Source organism: Heterodontus francisci, chromosome 8, assembly GCF_036365525.1.
Source record: "Heterodontus francisci isolate sHetFra1 chromosome 8, sHetFra1.hap1, whole genome shotgun sequence".
In the NCBI taxonomy this organism is placed as follows: Eukaryota; Metazoa; Chordata; class Chondrichthyes; order Heterodontiformes; family Heterodontidae; genus Heterodontus; species Heterodontus francisci.
This window is the reverse complement of record NC_090378.1, coordinates 48,496,823-48,519,050: the sequence shown is the minus strand read 5'-3', so window position 1 is coordinate 48,519,050 and position 22,228 is coordinate 48,496,823. Positions and strand designations below refer to the sequence as shown.

At 42.7% G+C, this 22,228-nt stretch overlaps 1 protein-coding gene across 3 annotated transcripts in view; it reads left to right on the top strand.

Moving 5' to 3' along the window:
• The first annotated feature begins 437 nt into the window (after window positions 1–437).
• Window positions 438–22,228, top strand: part of pomgnt1 (protein O-linked mannose N-acetylglucosaminyltransferase 1 (beta 1,2-)) — a 57,026-nt gene continuing 35,235 nt past the window's right edge. For 2 of the 3 annotated variants that reach the window (XM_068037097.1, XM_068037096.1), the window contains exons 1-3: window positions 438–777; window positions 5,237–5,339; window positions 21,320–21,435. In XM_068037097.1, coding sequence (XP_067893198.1) covers window positions 658–777; window positions 5,237–5,339; window positions 21,320–21,435 — 339 coding nt within the window. In that variant the 5' untranslated portion in view covers window positions 438–657. The remainder of the gene's footprint in view (window positions 778–5,236; window positions 5,340–21,319; window positions 21,436–22,228) is intronic. The other variant, XM_068037098.1, reaches the window with a different exon arrangement.

The window sequence follows — 22,228 nt, the reverse complement described above, 5'->3', positions numbered from 1 at the left end:
TAGTATCCACCAGTCCGCCCATGTTGCATGTGATCTAACAGAATAGCAACTGTGCCAAACTGCTCGAAATGTATTTTTAGAATTGAAATAGTATGGATCCCACCGATAGGTCTCGTTAAAAAAGACATAATTTAATAATTTCAGAAGTGAACATGTAAGAAAACCGGGGAGTGGAGCAAACAAACTTGCAAACGGGCAAAGTACCTTGAATAAGGTAAATGCATGGAGAAAAATCCAATTCATCCAAAACATTCATTTAATCAAACACAGACATATTGTCTTAATTTTTCTGCAACAAGAATTTGTTAATTTTGTTTTGCGGTTATGTGAACCTCTATCAAATTTTATCGAGCAACTCAAACGGCAGAGGGCGCAGGATTCAAGATGGCGGTTGTGAATATGATCTATCTCGAGCCGGGACCCGGAAGTGAAAGCTCCGGGGTGGGTTCTCACTGGGGGTCGTGGTCCGGGCCCGACCGCAGCTAGAGCGCGGTCCGGGGGTTTGGTAATGATTTGCGGAGGAGAGTGAAGGGTGGGCTGTGCTGGTTAGCTGGCTGCGAGTGGCGGTGGTCGCGGGGTAGGGGCTTGCCCCGGCGGCGGGAGAGTTTCTATGGTGAGACCGCGGGCTGAGAGTTGCTGCTTCCCCCTCCCCTGGTGATGGACGAATGGAAGCCGAACCCGCGGGCCAAACCCTTCGTCCCGCGGCGGCACAGGAGCTGGTTTATTGCCTGGAAGTACAGGTTAACGGGGCAACGGTCAGTGAGGAGGTTGTGCCAGGTGAGGAGGCTTCGGTGCCTCTGGGGATTGGGCTGTGGCCAGTGCTACAACCACTGGATTTTGGGTAGGAGTGGGGTTGGTGAATATACCTGTGTGTGTTTCTAGTTGATGCATATCAGTCACAAATGCCATCCTATGTGGCTGTAACAAAGGTAAACTTTCCCTCATTCTTCTCGACCTGTCTGCAGCCTTTGAAACAGTTGACCACACCATCCTCCTCTAATGCCACTCGACTATCATCCAGCTGGGTGGGACTGCTCTCACCTGGTTCCATTATTATCAATCTAATTATATCCAGAGTATCACTTGTAATGGCTTCTCTTCCTGCTCTTGCACTGTTGCCACTGGTGGGCTCCAAGGATTTATCCTTGGGCCTCCTCCTATTTCACATCTACACGCTACCCATCAGCAGCAACATGACAACATAGTGTTAGTTGTCACAGGCCACGTGCCATTCAGCCCTTCGAGCCTGCTCTGCCATTCTTTAAGATCATGGCTGATCTGTTTCTGCACTCAACTCCACTTTCCTGTCCATCCCTGATACCTTTTGACTTCCTTGTTTGTCAAAAATCTGTCTACTTTTGCCTTAAAAACATTCAATGACCCTACCTCCACTGCTCTCTGGGGAAGAGAGCTCAACAGACTCACGAGTCTCTGAGAGAAAACATTTCTTCTTATCTCTCTCCTACATGGGAGACTGCTTATTTTTAAACTGTGCCCCCTAGTTTTAGTCTCCCACAAGGGGAAGCATCCTTTCCACATCCATCCTGTCAAGTTTCCTCAGGATCTTATGTTTCAATCAGATTGCCTCTCATCCTTCTAAACTCCAATACAGACCCAACCTGTCCAACCTTTCCTCATAAGACCCTCTAATCCCAGGAATCAGTCGAGTGAACCTTCTCTGAACTGCTTCCAATGCAATTTTATCCTTTAAGTAAGGAGAACAAAACTGTACACAATTCTCTAGATGTGGTCTCACCGATGTCCGGTACAACTGTAGCAAAGCATCTCTACTTTTATATTCCATTCCCCTTGCAATAAACAACAACATTGCATTTGCCTTCTTAATCACTTGCTGTACCTGCATACTAACTTTTTGTGTTTGACCCAGATCCCTCTGCATCTCAGGGTTCTGCAATCTCTCTCCATTTAAATAATATGTTGCTTTTCTGTTCTTCTGGCCGAAGTGGACAAATTCACACTTTCTCACATTATACTCCATCTGCCACATCTTTGCCCACTCGCTTAACCTATCTATATCCCTTTGCCGCCTCTTTATGTCCTCTTCCAACTGTGGCTTACGCTAGTATTAAGAACAAAGAACAGTACAGCACCGGAACAGGCCATTCGGCTCTCCAAGCCTGCGCCGATCTTGATGCCTGCCTAAACTAAAACCTTCTGCACTTCCGGGGACCGTATCCCTCTGTTCCCATCCTATTCATGTATTTGTCAAGATGCCTCTTAAACGTCGCTATCGTACCTGCTTCCACCACCTCTCCCGGCAGCAAGTTCCAGACACTCACCACCCTCTGTGTAAAGAACTTGCCTCGCACGTCCCCTCTAAACTTTGCCCCCCGCACCTTAAACCTATGTCCCCTAGTAACTGACTCTTCCACCCTGGGAAAAAGCTTCTAACTATCCAAAATTCTCGCCTGAGTCCAGGACTTAAGGACGAAGTCTAGGCTGATGCTCCAGCGCAGTACCAAGCCAGTGCTGTACTGTTGGAGGTGCCTTCTTTCGGATAAGACACTAAACTGAGGCCCCATTTGCCCCCTTAGGTGCGTGTAAAAGATCCCATTGCACCGCTTTTTGAAGAAGAGCTGGGAAGTTATCCCTGGTGTTGTGGCTAATATTTATCCCTCAATCAATACCACAAAACAGTTTAACTGCTCATTGTGACATTGCTGTTTGTGGGAGTTTGATGTGTGCAATTGGCTGCTACATTTCCTACATTACAACAATGACTACACTTCAAAAGTACTTCATTGGCTGTTCCACACTTGAACATCCTGTGGTTATGAAAGGCACTATATAAATGCAAGTCTGTCTTTCTATTTACATTGATGACACCTAGCTTTACCTCACTACTACTACTTTCGACTCCTCCACTGTCTCTAAGTTGTTAAACTGCTTGTCTGACATTATGTACTAGAAGAGTAGAAATTTCTTCCAACTAAACGTTAGGAAGACTGAAGCCATTATTTTTGGTCTCCACCACAAACTCTGTTCCCTCACCAACTACTCCATCCCTCTCCCTGGTAACTATGTGAGGCTGACTCAGACTGTTTGCAATGTTGGTGTCATATTTGATCCTGAGATGAGCTTTCAACCACACATCATTAAGATCCCCTATTTCCATCTATGTAACATTGCCTGATACCAACTTTGCCTCAGCTAATCTGCCAAAACCCTCATCTGTTCCTTTATCTCTGGATGATTCCAATGCAGTCTTGGCTGTCCTCCCACGTTCTACCCTTTATAAACTTGAAGTCATCCAAAACTTTGCTGCCCCTGTATTAACTCGCACTAAGTCCTGTTCACCTATTACCCTGAGCTTGCTGACCTACATTGGCTGCTGGTTAAGCAACGCCTCGATTTTAAAATTCACATCCTTGTTTTCAAATTCCCCAATGGCCTCATCCTCCCTATCTTTAATATCTGCGAACCCTGTAAGCTTCCAAAATATCTGCGCTGTTCTAATTCTAGTCCCTTGGGCATCACTGATTTTAATCACTCCACCATTGGTGGCCTTGCCTTCAGCCAAGGTCTTAAGCTCTGGAATTCCCTCCCTAAACCTCTCTGCCTCTTTTTCGTCCTTTTAAGACACTACTTAAAATGTGCCTTTTTGAACAAGCTTTTGATCATCTGCCCTAATATTGCCTTATGTGGCTCAGTGTCAGAGTTTGTTCGTTAATGCTCCGGTGGAGACCCTTGGGACGCTTTACTCCGTTAAAGATGTTATATAATTACAAGTTGTGGTTTGTGTGTGTGTCTAGTCTAGTAGTGTGGGGGTGTAGTGGTTTGTGTTCAGATTTCATGCTGGGTTGTGCAGCTCACATCCAGTTCAAGGTTTCTGCCGTATAAGTTGATTAATGACCAGTTATCTATGGGGTGAATGGAAGCGTGTTCTTTTTGGGGTTACATTGGCACACTTGATTTAAGACTGGCACTGAGTCACCCTTAGTAGTTAAATCTGCACTGATACCTGAGTTTGGTATGTCAGCAGTACTCCAGGTTACAGCTGATAATTGCAAAAGCAATATATTGTAGATGCTGGAAATCAAAAATAAAAGCAGAACGTACTCAGCAGGACTGGCAGCATCTGTGGAGAAAGAAACAGAGTTCACGCCCTGAATTTTACCACCTCCCGGGTGTCAGAAGCAGAGGGGGGGAGGGGGGGTGGTAAAGTAGTGGGGAGCCACATCAGGACAGCTCCCCATGCTGTCTGGCCACTGGGGAAGTTTCGCAGGAGGTGGCCATGGGTGCAGGTCGACTGCCTGCTCCACAGAGGCAGGCAGCAGTCAATTTACATAATTTAGGTCCTTTCACGGGGCTGCTAGCATTTTGCTAGTGGCAGTGTGCCCCCCACTGAGTAGGAAGGCTGCCAGCTTCATGGAGGTGGCCTCCCTGCAACAGCCCAGGAAGCCATCAGAGCCAGAGGCTCCGTGACCCAAAGAAGGTGCTGCAGACAGGAAAGGCAGCCTCGTAACCCAGACAGTCTCCCTGGGGGGGTTTCCCCTTCAGTCAGTGCAGCCTTCCGCCTTCGGCCGTCCAGAACCTTGCTGACACATATCTCTGTGAGCTCTCCGAGCCACCTCAGCAGTGCCCACCTCTCCCGGTGGGACTCTGATTGGGCTGGCAGCATCAGGAGCCAGCGCCCTTCTTAATTGGATAGTGAGCTCAGAGGGCGGCTAATTAAGAGGCTGCCTCTGGTAAAATCGCTGAGCCGGTCACTCTCTCGGCAAGCACAGGCTCAGGACCCTGTTTGGTCCCGACATTGAGGTCCTGAAGCCAATGGTAAAATTCAGCTTAACGTTTCAGGTCGATGTCTGAATGTTCTGTTACCAAGCTAACTTGGCCTGATGTAAAAACACATGTATAGTCTGCTGTATAAGTTGATTAATGACCAGTTATCTATGGGGTGAATGGAAGCATGTTCTTTTTGGGATTACATTGGCACACTTGATTTAAGACTGGCACTGAGTCACCCTTGGTAGTTAAATCTCTTGATTTCTTAGTGTGATCTCTTAAGACTCTACCTATTTACTATTGGGACATTTATAGTAATCTATTTTTTGCTTGATTTAATTGTCTTTAAAACCCATGGAATACATTTGTTTTAGTGGTTCATTGTTGGTTATTCTTGTAACTAAAATCTCTCCCACTGAACTGTTTAGGACACTGTTTTCCCTTTTCTGATTCTGTTCACTAGATTGAACAGGCGTTTCCTGTTTTTCAGACGGCTGCACTGCTGTTTTTACTTGTGACCGTAATTGTCAACATCAAACTTATTTTAGATACAAGAAGAGCTGCAACTGAGGAGGAATTAGTACAAGACTATGGTAAGCTTCTGTGAATCAGTTTGTGACTTTTTTTTCTACTTTAAAGGTGTTACTGTATATGAATACAAGTTGCTGACTATATTGGGGAATACAGCAATGAAAGAGAAAGTGGAGTGAATTCAGTTCTCTTACCTGTATTGAAATTAACATGCGACCTTCCTGATGACGAGTGTGTTTTTTGGCTCCGAATGTAAAATACATGTTAGAAGGTAGGGATTTACACTGAAAATTTGTTTGATCTTTCAACCAAATTGGCAAGCATTTTTATTCAGTAGAGCAGGTCAGTGTAGCCTTTCGAGTCTAGAATCAGGTCTTCATCTTTTTTCAGCATAGGCAACATTAAATAAATGTTAGTCAGAGAAATGATTATAAAGTGACACTTTGATCTAAGGGTTTATAACTGTTTTTGACATTACAGCTTTAAATAGTTGCCTTTTTTAATGTCATTTTGTGATTCATTAGGAGTGTGTTATACATACTGCACTGCAGATATTTATCCAACTCCATGGTTGGTCACATCTTTTAAAATTTAAGTGTATATGCAATTTTTTTAAAGTTTATGGGATCGTACGTTGTTATGGGTTCTTCACACTGGAATTTCTATCTTTTCATAAAGTATGCTTTGTTGTTACATTCTAACTAGCTAACTTGAATATCTTTGACTACGCCATTTAGAATCATTGAATGACGCAGCACAGAAGGAGGCCATTCGGGCTATTGTGCCTGTGCTGATTCTTTGGTAGTACTATCCAATTAGCCCCACTATCTTGCTCTATCCCTGTAGCCTTGTAATTTTTTTTTACCCTTCAGTTATTTATCCAATTTCCTTTTGAATGTTCCTATTGAATTTGCTTCAACCACTTTTCTGTGCAGTGCATTCCAGATCACAACTTGCTCTGTTTATTTAAAAAAAAAATGCTTCCTCATGTCACTTCTGGTTCTTTTGCTAATCCACCTTAAATCTATGTCCTCTGGTTTCTGATCTTTCTGCCACTGGAAACAGTTTCTCCTTACTTTATTGAAACTATTCATGATTTTGAACACCTCTGTCAAATCTCCTCTTAACCTTCTGTGAGAAGAACAACCCAGCTTCTCCAGTCTGTCCACATAACTGAGGTCATATCAGCTGAACTAAAGAACAAAAAAGGGGCAATCATACTACTGGGGGTATGCTATAAACCCCAAACAGTAAAGGGCGAGAGAAGGGCAAATATTCAGCCAAATCTCTCAGATGTTTAAAAACTATAGGGCAGTAATAGAGGGGGAGTTCAATTACCTATTAACTGGGATAGAGCTAGTGTGAAAGGCACAAAGGGAGCAGAATTATTAAAATGCATTCAGGAGAACCTTTTTGGGTAGCAAGCCTAACAAGAGAGGGAGGTGGTTCTGGACTTGATTTAGGGAATGAGGTTGGGCAGGTTGAAGGGGTATCAATTGGGGAGCACTTTGGTGGAAGTGATTGTAATTCAGTTAGATTTAGTTATGGAAAATGACAAAGATAGGAATAAAAGTTTTCAATTGGGGAACAGCAAATTTTACTAAAATGAGATATGATTTTGTTAAAGTGGACTGGAAACAGCTACTTGAAGCTAAATCAGTGCCAGATCCGTGGGAAGCATCTAAGGAAGAGATAGTGAGGGTTCAGAGCAAGTATGTTCCCTTAAAGAAAAAGGGTAGGATGAACAAATCCAGAGCCCCCAAATGTCAAGGGACTTAAAAGAGAGGATAAAGGGAAAAAAGGGAAGCTTATGACAGATACAGAAGACTCAATACTGCAGAAAACCTAGAGGAGTATAAAAAGTGTAGGAGTGAAATTAACAAGGAAATTAGGAAAGCAAAGAGAAAGCATGAAAAAATATTGTCAAATAAAATCAAAGAAAACACAAAGTTTTTTTATAAATACATAAAGAGCAAGAGGATAACTAAAGAAAGCATAGGGCCTATTACGAGCCGTAAGGGTAACTGTGAGTGGAGGCGGGCGACATTGCTATGGTTCTTAATGAACATTTTACATCCGTTTTCACAAAAGAGAGGGGACATTGCAATCAGAGAGGAGAAGTGTGAAATATTAGATGAAATTAGCATAGTGAGAGAGGAAGTATTAAGGGGTTTAACATCTTTGAAAGTGGATAAATTCCTAGGCCCAGATGAAATATATCCTAAGCTGATAAGGGGAGCAAGAGAAGAAACAGCGGAGGCTCTGGCCATCATTTTCCAATCCTCTTCGGCTAAAAGTGTGGTGCCAGAGGACAGCTAACGCAGTACCTTTGTTTAAAAAGGGAGAAAAGGATAAACTGAGTAATTACAGGCTAGTCAGCCTAACCTTAGTGTTGGGAAAATTATAGGAAGAAAATCTGAAGGGCAGGGCAAGTCTTCATTTAGAAAGACACGGATTAATCAAAGACAGTCAGCATGGATTTGATAAGGGAAGATCATGTCTGACTAATGTGATTGAATTTTTTGGGGAGGTAACAAGGAGGGTCGATAAGGGTAGTTTATTTGATGAAGTATGTATGGATTTTAGTAAGGTTTTTGATAAGGTCCCACATGGCAGACTGGTCATGAAAGTAAAAGCATGTGGGTTTGAAGATAAAGTGGCAAGTTGGATCCAAAATTGGCTCAGAGGTAGGAAGCAAACTGTAGTGGTCAATGGGTTTCCAACTGTTTTCGCTGGAGTGCCGCAGGGTTCAGTACTAGGTCTCTTGCTTTTTGTGGTACATATCAATGATTTGGACTTGAATGTAGGGAGTATGATTAAGAAGTTTGCAGACAATACAAAAATTGGCTGTATGGTTTGTTGTGATATTGCATTAATAATGTAAATATGCCACACAGCATCACAGGAAGTGATGTCATTCAGTTGGAGTTGAGCAAAACACCTAGTCACACGTGTAAAACAGCTCTCTTGTAAACGTGTTGCACTACAAATAAAGAATCTACAGTTTATGAACACTCAACTTAAGATTGTTTGGTACCTTAGTGCTACATAAAAGTAATAATGCAGTATGGTGACAGTGGTGGTATCGGTGACAGTGTATAGTTTCTGAAGATTTTTTGACTTTCAATCGCACCCTCTTCGACATCGTGGCAGCATGTGGTCGCTGAAGCAGAACACCATTTGCAACGTGGTGATGGCGACGCACAGGGAAGATTACAGCTCCGAGGTAACACTAATATAGAGAGGCTCAGGAATGGTACTCACGGGGACCAGCGATCTCGGGCAGGACATCGAGACCAGCGATCTCTCTCGTTGTAGTCCAGCATGGACAAGGCAGCGCAACCTTTTGTCAGGTGGTGGCGATTCGGCATGGGCAAGTTCAATGACCTTGCATAAAGTGGGTGCTCACGACACAGTGAGTACACGAAGGGGGCTGTTTAGATCAACGGTGTCTGGAAAGAAACAGAAATCTAGTGGAATTCTGCTCTGAAATAGCGAGCAAGGTCGGTTCTCATCAAGGCTGCAGATTTCCCGCTTTTAGCACTTTGTGGGCGGGGCCTCCCCAATCGCAGGCAAAAAGCCCACGCTGCAGGCAGACATTCTGGGCGATGCTAAAGCTCGACGCTGCAGACACAGTAGACCTGCAGGTTTTTTTCTTTCCAGGGAAAGGCCCAAGAAAAAAAAAGCAGAAATTTAAAGGGGGATGCTCCAGCTGCATTTTTAAAACTGGGAATTTGGCACCATGTCCAATTCTTTCGTGAATTGGAAAACCCAAGACCTCCACCATGAGTTTCAACTCTTTAAACAACGTATGGAGTTGTATTTTGGATCTGGTGCTCGAAAAACAAGCGGTCAAGATAAAAGAGCTATCAGTAATAATGGGCTACAGTGGATTAACACCTCAGGACATTCTGAAGCAGTGCGAATAGTGAGTGAAGGACATGTACCTGACAATGTGGAAAGCCATGATACAAAGAATGAAGACGAGACTCAATGCATACAATGGTACACCGATCAACTGCATAGGTACTCGAGTTGAAGTGCAGGTATGGCACCTTGGTCTGATCACAACAGGTTTTCTACATCGTCGACACAGAAAGACCAGCAATTGCAGGCCTGGCAGCATGTAGCGAGCTTCAAATTGTAACAATTCATGGATCAGTAGCGTGCCAGAGACCAGAACAGGTTCAATCGAGTCCATCCAAAATTTACAAAGTATATACCCAGACTATTTTGACAGAGTGGGAAGTTTCAAAGGAGAAGCTGCCCTACACGTGAGGGGCGAATGGTTCCTTCTATAAATCTGCCAAGGAAATGTACTGTCCATGTCATGGACAAGCTGAAAATAGCTGGATACTATGGAAAGGCAAGGAATCATCAGGCGTGTTCAACACACAGATTGTTGCAGCTCGGAAACAGCTATAGTTAAAAAGGATGGCACCATCCGGGTTTGTTTGGACCCCAGAAGGCTAAACACGGCATTGAAATGTCCTTACAGAATTTTTCAATTTGAAGAACTGAATCTGAAATTCGCAAAGGCCAATGGTTTTTTTCGAAACTATATGCAAAGCACGGGTACTGGTCACTCCAACTCTCTGAAAGTTCGCAAGAATTGGTGACTTTCAGGATTCCGGTTGGACAATATTGCTTCTTGCCTCTACTGTTTGGCTTATCAGTAAGCCAGGATTTATTTCTGCAAAGCATGGATCACGTTACAGAAAATGTGCCATGGTGTATATGTATCTCTGATGATATCTCAGTTGTGGGCACCACAAAAGAAGAACATGACAGGAATTTACACACCCTAATGGAAAGAAGGCCTCTCATTTAAACACGAAACACACTAACCTCTTTGGCTCCATTTATTCAGACACAGGTATTAGACCGGATCCCAGCAAGATAGAGGATATCCAGTCCATGCCAAGCTACAAGACAAAAGACTTGTAGAGATGTCTCGATCTCTTCCAATTTCTTAGCTCCTTACATTTCAAATTTCTCCGAGGAGTCTTCAATTCTATGGGAACTCCTCAGAAAGGAAACTCCATGTGGCATGAGGACCACCAGCAAGCTCTCGATTTGCTGAAGCAGTCATTATCAACAGATGCATGTTTGCAATACAATGATCCCAACAAGGATACCATTCTCAAAGTAGATGCCTTATAAAAGGACCTGGGCGCATGCTTGTTGCAGGACGGATGTTCAATAGTTTTGATTTGAAAGCTTATCCCCTACACAAGCAAACTATTCCAATATAGAAAGATAAACAGAAGCACTGGTGTTCAGAATCGTAAGGTTTCATACTTATCTCTTTGGGAAGTGTTTTGTAGTTGAAATAGATCATAAGCCATTAGCAATGATCTGGCAGAAGTCGCTCATAGGCGCACCTCCCAGCTACAACAGCTGTTGATAAAAGTGCAGGGCTATGACTGTGAAGTCAAATACAAGTCAGGGAATCTCATGGTACCTCCTAATGCTTTAAGCATCCTACCTTATCTCAGAAAATGAGAAGATGTTCCACTAGAACGTCCAAGTGGACGATGAGATACGAACATATGAAATTAGGAGCAGGAGTAGGCCACTTGAGCCTGCTCCGCCATTCAACAAGAACATGGCTCATCTGATTGTAGCCTCAACTCCACATTCCCGCCTACCCCAATAACCTTTCAGCCCCTTGCTTATCAAAAATCTATATACCTCTGCCTTAAAAATATTTAGACTCTTGCTTCCACCACCTTTTAAGGAAGAGAGTTCCAAAGACTCATGGCCCTCTGAGAGAAAAAAATTCTTCTCATCTGTCTGAAATGGGCAGCCCCTTATTTGTAAACAGTGACCCCTAGTTCCAGATTGTCCCACAAGAGGAAACATCCTTTGCACCTCTACCCTGTCATGACTCCTCAAGATCTTGTATGTTTCAATCAAGTTGTCTCTTACTCTTCTAAACTCCAGCAGATACAAACCTAGCCTTCCAGCCTTTCTTCCGTAAGATAACCCGTCAATTCCAGGTATTAGTCTAGCAAACCTCCTCTGAACTGCCTCCAACGCATTCACATCCTTCCTTAAATAAGGAGACAAAGACTGTACATAGTACTCCAGATGTGGTCTCTCCAATACCCTATATAACTGGAGTATAATCTCCCTATTTTTGTATTCAATTCCCCTTGCAATAAACTGTAACATTCTGTTAGCTTTCCCAATTACTTTCTGACCTTGCATACTAAGCTTTTGCGATTCAGGCACTCGGATCTCTCTGCATCCGAGAGCTCTGCAATCTCACACCATTTCGATAATATGCTTTTTTATTCTTCCTGCCAAAATAGACAATTTCACATTTTCCCACATTACAGTCCATTTGCCACATCTTTGCCCACTCACATAACCTATCTATATCCCTTTGTAGCCTCTTTGTCCTCTTCACAACTTACTTTCCTACCTATCTTTGCGTCATCAGCAAATTTAGCAACCATACCTTTGGTCCCTTCATCCAAGTCATTTATATAAATTGTAAAAGATTGAGGCCCCAACACTGATCCGTGTGGCACACTACTTATTACATCTTGCCAACCAGAAAATGACCTATTTATGCCTGCTCTGTTTCCTGTTAGCTAGCCATTCTGCCCATTCCAATATGTTAGCCCCGACACCATGAGCTTTTATTTTCCGCAATCACCTTTGATGCGGCACCTTATCAAATGCCTTCTGAAAATCTAAGTACGGTACATCCACCGGTTCCCCTTTATCCACAGCACGCCAATAAACTGGTTAGACAGGATTTCCCTTTCACAAAACTATGTATGCTGACTCTGTCGGATTACCTTGAATTTTTCTAAGAGCCCTGCTATAACGTCTTTAATAGCTTGTAACATTTCCATATGACAGATGTTAAGCTAACTGGCCTGCTTTCTGTTTCCTTCCCTTGTATCAAGGAGGATTTCCTGAAATGGTGACTTGGAAGTGTTGTCTTAACCTGTCTTCTAAATATGATTTCTGCAGGGGATGGCAGTCCTGAGTCGATTGGTGTTGCCCTCGGGTGTAACATGGCTATATGTAGATACTGCTTTATTGCACAACATTTTACAATCAATGATTTGTCTGTACATACCATTCTCTCTGCTAGGCCATTTGACCTAGGGTAATGTGAAGAAGAGACACGTTTTACACCCCATCCCCTGCACGTGTCTTGGAATGGCTTGGCATCACATTGCAGACCATTGTCCAATACTCTCTCTTCCAAGGAACGAACAAGCTGAAATTTGCCCTGGTAGTATTGGCAACTGATGTGCCCGAAGTGTCCCTTAATTGGTGTATTACAGGAAATTTAGAGTAGTAATTGGTGACCAACAAGTAATCGTCACCTGTGTGAAGAACTTGGTGGCTATCCTTGACCAAGGATGTGACAGGATGTCGTAAGGAAGAAGTGGCTCTTTATGCTAGCATGGTTGGTGCTGCTGACGCACATCACGTGACTTTACCACTCACTCAATGCCACTGTTCATACCCAGCCAGTAGATGGTCTCGCGCACAAGTTTTCTAGACTTCTGAACGTCCATATGCTGATATGTAACTGTGAGAGGGTGTTAGGGTGAAGCGTCTGCAGAATTATTACCTGCCTGCATTTGACTATAACACTCTAGAAATGCCCAACTCATCCCGGTATGGCCAGAAAGTTCTGAACTCCGCAGGAACCGCTTGTATGCTCTTGCATTCTTATAGTTCTACATATTGAAAACATCAAGGGTTACGGGGATAGTGCAGGAAAATGGTGTTGAAGTAGAAGATCAACCATGAGCTCATTAAATGGTGGAGTGGGCTGAATGGCCTACGCCTGCTCCTATTTCTTATGTTCTTCTGCTGTCAGGCCATCCTTTAATAATGAGTTGCCATAGCGTCTTCAAGACTAGGCCTTTTGAGGTTTCTTTGCATAATTCTTCATGCTTCTTCTGCCCAACATGCGTCAAATCGATCTGGTATACATCCTCTAACCTACCTAAGAGTTGGACCTGTGGGAGACAGTCGGGAGTAGCGGAGCAGCTATAAATAAAGCCCGGGGATCGGAGTGCGGTCTAACCTACATGGTGTCGGAGTGGACCTGCGGGAGGCAGTGGGGAGCAGTGGAGCATCTATAAATAAAGCCCGGGGATCAGTGTGTGGTCTAACCTACCTGGGAATCGGAGCGGACCTGCAGGACCACTTCAGCTGCTGTGAGCCAGCACGTGCTCAGTTTGAAGAAACTGACTAGGGAAAAAAAACTGTGACATCACAGGAAGTTATTAAGTTGATAGGCCGCTAATTGCTTAGTGTAAGGGACAATGTGTTAACAGCCAGCCGAGAGGTAGGGAAGATCTACAAATACAAAGAGCTAAAACACATACCTGTGTAATTAAGAAACGTATAACTCTTAGTTGTAGGTGGCACTAGCATTTAATAAGCACAGCAAATTGTAGCATACATGGGAATTCTTCTATGTTAACTAAGAAAGTAATTAAATTTAATTAACTAAATAACTCACTGCCTGAAAGGGTGGTAGAGGCAGAAACCTTCATAACATTTAAAAAGTACTGGAAAGTGGGATTAGGCAGGATGGCTCCTTGTCGGCTGGCACTGACACGATGGGCCAAATGGTCTCCTTTCTTGCTGTAAATTTCTATGATTCTGTAAACCTCCATCCGTGGTCTCATTCTAGCAAGTCTCTTCTGCACCCTCTCTAAGGTCTTGACAAATATCCTCAAGTGTGGTGCCCAGAATTGAACACAATACTCCAGCTGAAAGCTAGCCATTGTTTTCCAAAGATTTAGTACAACTTCCTTGCTTTTGTTTTCGCAGTATTAATAAGGCCAAGGATTCCAAATGCTTTAACAGCCTTCTCAACTTGTTCTGCCATCTTCGAAGATTTGTGTACATACACCCCAGGTTCCTCTTCTTGCACCCTCTTCAAAATGTACCATTTGGTTTATATTGCCTTTCACCATTTTTCCGACCAAATGCATCATTTCACACTTCTCTGCTTTAAATTTCATCAGCCATGTGTTTGCATACTTCACCTGTCTGTCTGTCCTCCTGAAATCTGTAACCATACTCCTCATTGTTGACTGTGTTTGAGCTTCATGTCATCGGCAGACTTTAAAATTATGCCCTGTATATCCAAGCCGTTAATGTATATTAAAACAAACAGTGGCCTTAATATCAGCCCTTATGGGAGACACCACTGCACACTCCCCTTCAGTCTGAAAAATTCACCTCTCTGCTTTCTGTTCCTTAGCCAATTTTGTATCCATGTTGTCACTGTCCCTTTAATTTCATGGGCTTTAATGTTGCTAACAAATCTGTTAAGTGGTACGTTGAGAAACACCTTTTGAAAATCCATATACACAACTTCAACAATGTTACCCTCATCAGCCCTCCCCGTTACTTCTTCAAAGTGCTCCATCAAGTTAGTCAATCCGATTTGCCTTTAACAGATCTATGCTGACTTTTGTTTATTAGCCCAAACTTTTCATAATGCTAATTAATTCTGTCTCGTATTGTCTCCAAAAGTTTTCTCACTTTAAGCTGATTTGTCCTGTAGTTGTTGGGTTGATCCCTCCTCCTTTTTTAACAGGCAAGTAATGTTTGCAATCTTGTAGTCTTCTGCCGCTATCCCCATATTCAAGAAAGATTGAAAGATTGTGGCCAGAGCCTCCACAATTTCTACCCTTCTGTCTGTAACCTAGGCTGCATCTCATCTCGACCAGGCGACTTTTCGACTTGAGAACTGCGATCTTTTAAGTACCTCCTCTTTGTCTAATTGTATCCTATTCAATATTGCTACTGCCTCCTCCGTCACTGCTACATTGGCTGCATCCTCTTTTCTTATGAAGACAATGCAAAGTATTCATTAATGCCACATCTTCTGCCTCCACAAGAAGATTTCCTTTTTGGTTCCTAATTGACCCCACCCATCCTTTAGACTATCATTTTTACTGTTTATGTGATTATAAGAAAAACTTTTGGGTTCCCTTTTAATGTTAGCTGCTGATCTAATCTCATACTCTCACTTTGCCCCTCATTTCCTTTTTTAGGTCCTCTTCTGTACTTTCTGTATTAATCTTGGCTCTCTACTGTGTTATGAATATTATTTACTATATGCCTCCTCCTTCAGTCTCATTTTAACCTCTATCCCTTTAGTCATCCATGGAGCTCAGCTTTGGATGCTCTTCCTTTCCCCCCTCATGGGAATGTGTCTACTCTGTACCTGCACCATTTCCTCTTTGAAGGTCTTCCATAATTCAATTACTGTATTATCTGCCAATTTTTGATTCCAATCCAGCTGGGCCGGATCCCAATTCAACTCACTGAAGTTAATTCTCTTCCAGTTAAGTATTTTTTCATTTGATTGTTCATTGTCCTTTACGATAACTATTCTAAACTTTGTGATATTGTGATCACAGGTCCCCAAATGATCTCCGACTGAAACATGTTCCATTTGCTCATCTTTATTTCCCAGAACTAGATCCAGCACTGCTTCCTCCTTTGGGCAGGAAACACGCTGAAAATTCTCTTGTATACATTTCAGGAATTCCTACCCTTCTTTGTCCTTTACACTGTTATTATCCCAATATAAGTTCAGATAATTGAAGTCCCCCAATAAAAATCACTACTCTAGTTCTTGTTCTTGCATCTTCCTGCAATACACCTGCAAATTTGCTCCTGTATCTCTTTTCCACTATTTGGTGGCCCATAGTATACATCCAGTGGCATAAATAGCTTCTCTGTTCCTTAATTCTAACCAAATAGAATTTGCCTTTGCTGCCTTAACTACATCATCCCCGTCCAGTGCTATAATAGTTTCATGGCTCACGCTTGGCCCCTTTCTGATCCTCCTAGTTCTTGTACTATTGGTCTCTCCCAGTCCTCCGTCCACCTTGTTTCTCCTCTCTAATTAACATAGTAATGCATAGTATTTACAGCACAGAAATGAGTCCTTTGGCCCAACAGATCCATGCCGGTATTTATGCTCCAAATGAGCCGCCTCTGAACTCTTGTTGATCCAAGCGCTTCAACATATCCTTCTATTCCATTCTTATGTGTGTGTTTATCAAACTTTCTCTTAACTGCATCTACGCTAATTGCTTCATCATCTCCCTGTGAGTAAAGAAGTTTCTCCTGCATTCCCGCTTGGATTTATTAGTGACCACCTTGTATTTATGGCCCCTACTTCTGGTCTCCCCTGCAAGTGAAAAGAGCTTCTCTACGTCTACCTGTCAAGCCTTTTCATAATCTAAAGACATCTATCAGGTTATCCATCAGTCTTGTCTTTTCTATAGAAAATAGCTCCAACCTATTCAGTCCTCTGGATAGGTATAATAGGATCATAGGAAATAGGAGCAAGAGTAGGCCATTCTGCCCATCGAGACTGTTCTGCACCATTCAAACAGATCATGGCTGATCATCTATCGATTTCTGTCTTGACATGCTCAATGATTGCGCTTCCACAGCCCTCTGGGATCGAGAATTCCAAAGATTCACCCCCCCCACCCCCTTTGTGTAAAGAAATTCCTCCTCCTCTCAGTTTTAAATTGCCTCCCCTTATTCTGAGACTGTGTCCCCTGTTTCTAGACTCACCAGTCAGAGGCAACATCCTATTCACATCCACCCTGTCATGTTCTGTACTTAATGAGTTTCAATGAGACGATATAGATGGGCTGGTAAAATGGGCAGAGCAGTGGCAAATGGAATTTAATCCTGAGAAGTGAGAGGTGATGCATTTTGGGAGGATTAATAAGTCAGGGGAATTTACAATGGATGGTAGGACCACAGGAAGTACACAGGGTCAGAGGGACCTTAGTGTACTTGTCCATAGATCACTGAAGGCAGCAGCACGGGTAGATAAGGTGGTTAGGAAGGCATATGGGATACTTGCCTTTATTAGCTGAGGCATAGAATATAAGAGCAGAGAGGTTATGATGGAGCTGTACAAAACGCTAGTTAGGCCACAGCTGGAGTACTGTGTACAGTTCTGGTCACCACACTATAGGAAGGATGTGATTGCACTGGAGAGGGTGCAGAGGAGATTCACCAGGATGTTGCCTGGGCTGGAGCATTTCAGCTATGAAGAGAGACTTAAAAGACTAGGGTTATTTTCCTTAGTGCAGAGAAGGCTGAGGGGGGACCTGATTGAGGTTTACAAAATAATGAGGGGCATAGATAGGGAAAAAATTGAATTAATGTAGGATTAGTTTAAATGGGTGGTTGATGGTCGGCGCGGACTCGTTGGGCCGAAGGGCCTGTTTCAGTGCTGTATCTCTCGATGACTCTATGACTTAGCGGAGGTGTCAATAACCAGGGAGCATAGATTTAAGGTAAGGGGCAGGAGATTTAGAGGGGATTTGAGGAATTTTTTTTTCACCCAGATGGTGGTTGAAATCTGGAACACATTGCCTGAAGGAGTGGTAGAGGCAGGAACCCTCAACATTTAAGAAGTATTTAGATGAGCACTTAAAATGCCATAGCATACAAATGGGATTAGAATAGATAGGCTTTATGGCTGGCACAGACACGGTGGGCTGAAGGGCCTATTTCTGTGCTCTTTGACTCTGAGAACACTGCTCATTCTTCAAAACTCTAGAAAATACAGGATCAGTTTCTGCAATCTCTCCTCCTAAAACAATCCCGCCATCCCAGGGATTAGGCTGGTGAACCTCTATTGCACTCCCTCTATGGCAAGTATATCCTTCCTTAGATAAGGAGACCAAAACTGTATGCAATACACCCAGTGTGGTCTCACCAAGGCTCTATACAATTGCAGCAAGCCATCTTTACTGCTGTACTCAAAACCCCTTGCAATGAAGGCTAACATATCATCCGCCTTCCTAATTGCTTGCTACACTTGCATACTAGCTTTTGTGACTCATGAACAAGGACACCCAGGTCCCATTGGACATCAACAATTCCCAACCCCTCTCCATTTAAGAAATACTCTGTCTTTTTGTTTTTTCTATCAAAGTGGATCACTTCACACTCCTTCACATTATGTTCCATCTGCCATGTTCTTGCCCATTCACTTAGCCTGTCCAAATCTCCTTGAAGCCTCCTTGCATCTTCCTCACAACTTACATTCCCACCTAGTTTTGTGATATCAGCAAATTTGGAAATGTTACAATTGGTCCCCACATCCAAATCATTTTATATAGATTGTGAATAGCTGTGGCCCAAGCACTGATCCTTGCGGTACTCCACTCTCTCTAGTATCATCCTAGTAAATATTTGTTGCATTTTCTCATGTTTCTATAATCCTTTCATAATATAGAAATCAGAACTGTGCACAGTACTCCAAGTGTGGTCTAACCAAGGTTCTGTACAAGTTTAGCATAACTTCTCTGCTTTTCAATTTTATGCTTTTAGAAATGAGCCCAGTGCTTTGTTTTTTATGTGTAATATTTCATCCTGGTGCCCAATCCTTACCAAATTAACTAAAATTCTCCCACACAGCACTAGTTAACCTTCCCACTGGGACATTGGTCCCAGCTCTGGATAGATGTAACCTGCCCACCTTGAACAGATCCCTCCTGCCCCAATGTCTCAGAAATCTGAAGGCCTCCCTCCTGCACCATTTCTCCAGCCATGCAGTAACCTGTCTAATCCTTGTGGCAATGTGAATAATCCAGAGATTACTAGCTTTGAGGTCCTGCTGTTTAGTTTCTCCTTGAGCTCCTGAAACTCTGACTGGAGGACCTCAACTCTCTTTCCTTCCTATGTCATTGGTTCACATGTGGATGACAACTTCTGACTGTTTCCTTTCTCTCTTCCAACCCCACCTCAGCTTTTTATTTTAACAATTTATATTGATGACTTGGATGAGGGGATTGAGTATAATGTAACCATGTTTGCTGACAGTGCAAAGCTAGGTGGGAAAGTAAGGTGTGAGCAGGACACAGGGATATAGACAGGTTAAGTGAGTTGGCAAGAAGATGGTAGATGGTGTATATTGTGGGGAAATGTGAAATCTCCACTTTGGTAGGAAGAATAGAAAAGCAGAATGTTTTTTCAAAAATAAAGACTTGCATTTACATAGTGCCTTTCATGACTAGCAATGTCTCAAAGTGCTTTACAGCCAATGGTGTACTTTTTTTTGAAGTGTAGACACTGTTGTAAAGTAGGAAATGCAGTAGCCAGTATGCGCACAGCAAACTCCCACAAACAGCAATGTGATAATGACAAGATAATCTGTTTTTGTGATGTGGATTGAGGGATAAATATTATCCAGGATAACTCCCCTGCTCTTCAAAATAGTGCCATGGAATCTTTTACATCCACTCGAGCTGGCAGATGGAGCCTCGGTTTAACGTCTCACTTGAAAGACAGCACCTCCAGTGCTCCCTCAGTACTGTACTGGAGTGCTAGCCTCGATTTTTGTGCTGAAGCCCTGGAGTGGGTCTTGAACCCAGAACCTTGTGAGATACTAGTAAATGTTGGTATTCAGAGGGATTTGAGTGCCCTTGTACACAAATCGCAGGAAGTTAACATGCAGGTACAGTAAACTATTAGGAAGGCAAATGGTATGTTAGCCTTTATTGCAAGGGGATTGGAATATATAAGAATAAGGAAGTTTTGCTGCAATTATATATAGCTTTGATGAGACCACATCTGGAGTACTGTGTAGAATTTGAGATACTTGCCTTGAGAGGGGTGGGTGGGTGATGGTGGGTTTTTTTAAAAATGAAGGTTCACTGAATTGATTCCTGGGATGAGAGGGCTGTCCTCGAAGGAGAGATTGAGTCAAATAAGCCTATATTCTCTTCAGTTTAGAAGAATGAGAGGTGGTCTCATTGAAATGTAATTAAATTCTGAGAGGGCTTGACCGGTAGATGCTGAGAGGCTGTTTCCCTTGGCTAAAGAGTCTAGAACTATGTGATAATCTCAGAATAAGGGGTCAGCCATTTAGGACTGAGATGAGAAGTTTTTTCTTTCACTCAGAGGGTTGTGAATCTTAAGAATTCTGTATCGCAAAGAGCTTTGGATGCTCAGTCATTGAGTATATTTAAGACTGAGATTGATAGATTTTGGCCAATAAGGGAATCAGTGGATATGGGGATAGGATGGGAAAGTAGAGTTGAGGTAGAAGTTCAACCATGATCTTATTGAAGGTGTGAGGGGCCTTATGGCCTGCTCCTGCTCCTATTTCTTATCTTCTGTTCTTGAACTGTGGCAGTCCATGTGGTGTAGGCACTACTCGAATCCAGTTTAGATTGGTTAATTATAGTCTTGAAATGACTGCCATATCTCAATCTGTTTTCTGCTGGTGTTTTGGGTTGGAATAGTACCAAGTGTCATAGTGGCTATGTTGCCAGTTAATGTGTGAGGGTGCTTGCGATGAAGGATTAATGGTTGTGCTGTAAGCAATGCAAGTTTGAGTTAACATCTTCAATTGAAAAGCAGGAAGTAAGGCTGTTTGTTTTGATACAGTGTAGTAAACCTGTAGTAATACAATATTAGAGTTCAAATTACTTGCAAGAGCTTTTTTCTTGCAGTTTGACCCTCTTAATCTCCCCTAGGGTTAAAGTAGTGTCGTGGTTATGTTACTGGACCAATTATCCTGAGGCCTGGACCAATTATTCTGAGACTGATTGTTTAAAGCCCACCTGTTTGAGAATTTGAATTCATTTTTTTTAAAGTCAGGAAATAAAAAGCTGATATCTGTAAAAGTGACCATGAGGCTGTCAGATTATTGTAAAAACAAAACTTGCTCACCAATGTCTTTCAGCGAAGGAAACCTGCAATCCTTAAGCAGTCTAGTCTATATGTCATTACAGTCTCACACCAGAGTGGTTGACTCATAACTGTCCTCTGATGTGGCCTAGGAAGCCTCTCTGTTGTATCAAACTGCTACCAAGAATAGCAGTTCAAGAAGGCAGCCTCTTCTTGGGACTTTTTGGGATAGAAGGCAATGTCTGTATCCTAAGAAAGGTTGAAGTAGCTATTCTGCAAAACTCAATTCTACCAATTTACTTGCAGGCATGTCTTATTACAGATTTGAATTAAAGGACTTATTGTCTTGTTTCTATGGTAGATAATGCCATGCCCAATATGGAAACAGCTCGCAGGCCATTGCATGGCCGAAAGGTCCTGGACATTGAAGTGTATTCCAGCAGATCAAAAGTTTATGTTGCTGTTGATGGAACCACAGTAAGTACATTTTCACTGCTTTATTTAATCTTATCAGTACATTCCAGCACAACTGCAATATTGTTGCTAATACTGACTTACTGTACACAAGGGAAAAGGTATGGAGAGACCAGCAGCTTTTTTTGTCAGCGGAAGATATTGTCGACGTAATAGTAAACCAGCATATCAGGAGTATTTAAATTCGTAATTTGTTTGAGCTTTGTATCTGGTTCTGAGTATTATGAGATAGCACTTCTTATTTTGGACGGTAGGAAAGAGATACGACTGCTTGTTTTCAGCTTACTCTTTTATGGCGATGTTTTTTATTTGAGCTTCTGTTTGGAAGGGTGGATTCTGTATGTGTGTGTGTGTGAGCACAGATTTTTTTTTTTTCTCCAGTTTGTTTTTTAAAATTTCCTCTCCCTAATTTCTTGAAGTCACTGGTTGCCCTTCAGTACATTGACCAAGTAGCCATTATTCATGCAGACCTTGACATTGGGTGTTGACGGGAAATCCAACCACAATGGCATGAAATCCAAGCCATCCTGTCCCTTCAGATTTACAAGTGTGATTAAGAACTCGAACCCTGAATAACTTTCACCTCTGCCCTCCCTTACCCCCTTCCTTGCACTAAATGTCCTAAAGCTAACTGCAGCACGCCTATCACTAGATCAGCTAACTCAACATGACAGGAATCCAACCTCAGACCTTCCTGATCACATGGCTCAGCTGAAGTGTTGAGGGATTTTTATTGCTCATTTCTAAACTCGTTTCAAAAAGCTGTTTCATGTTTTTTCAGCCTCATCATCGCTGC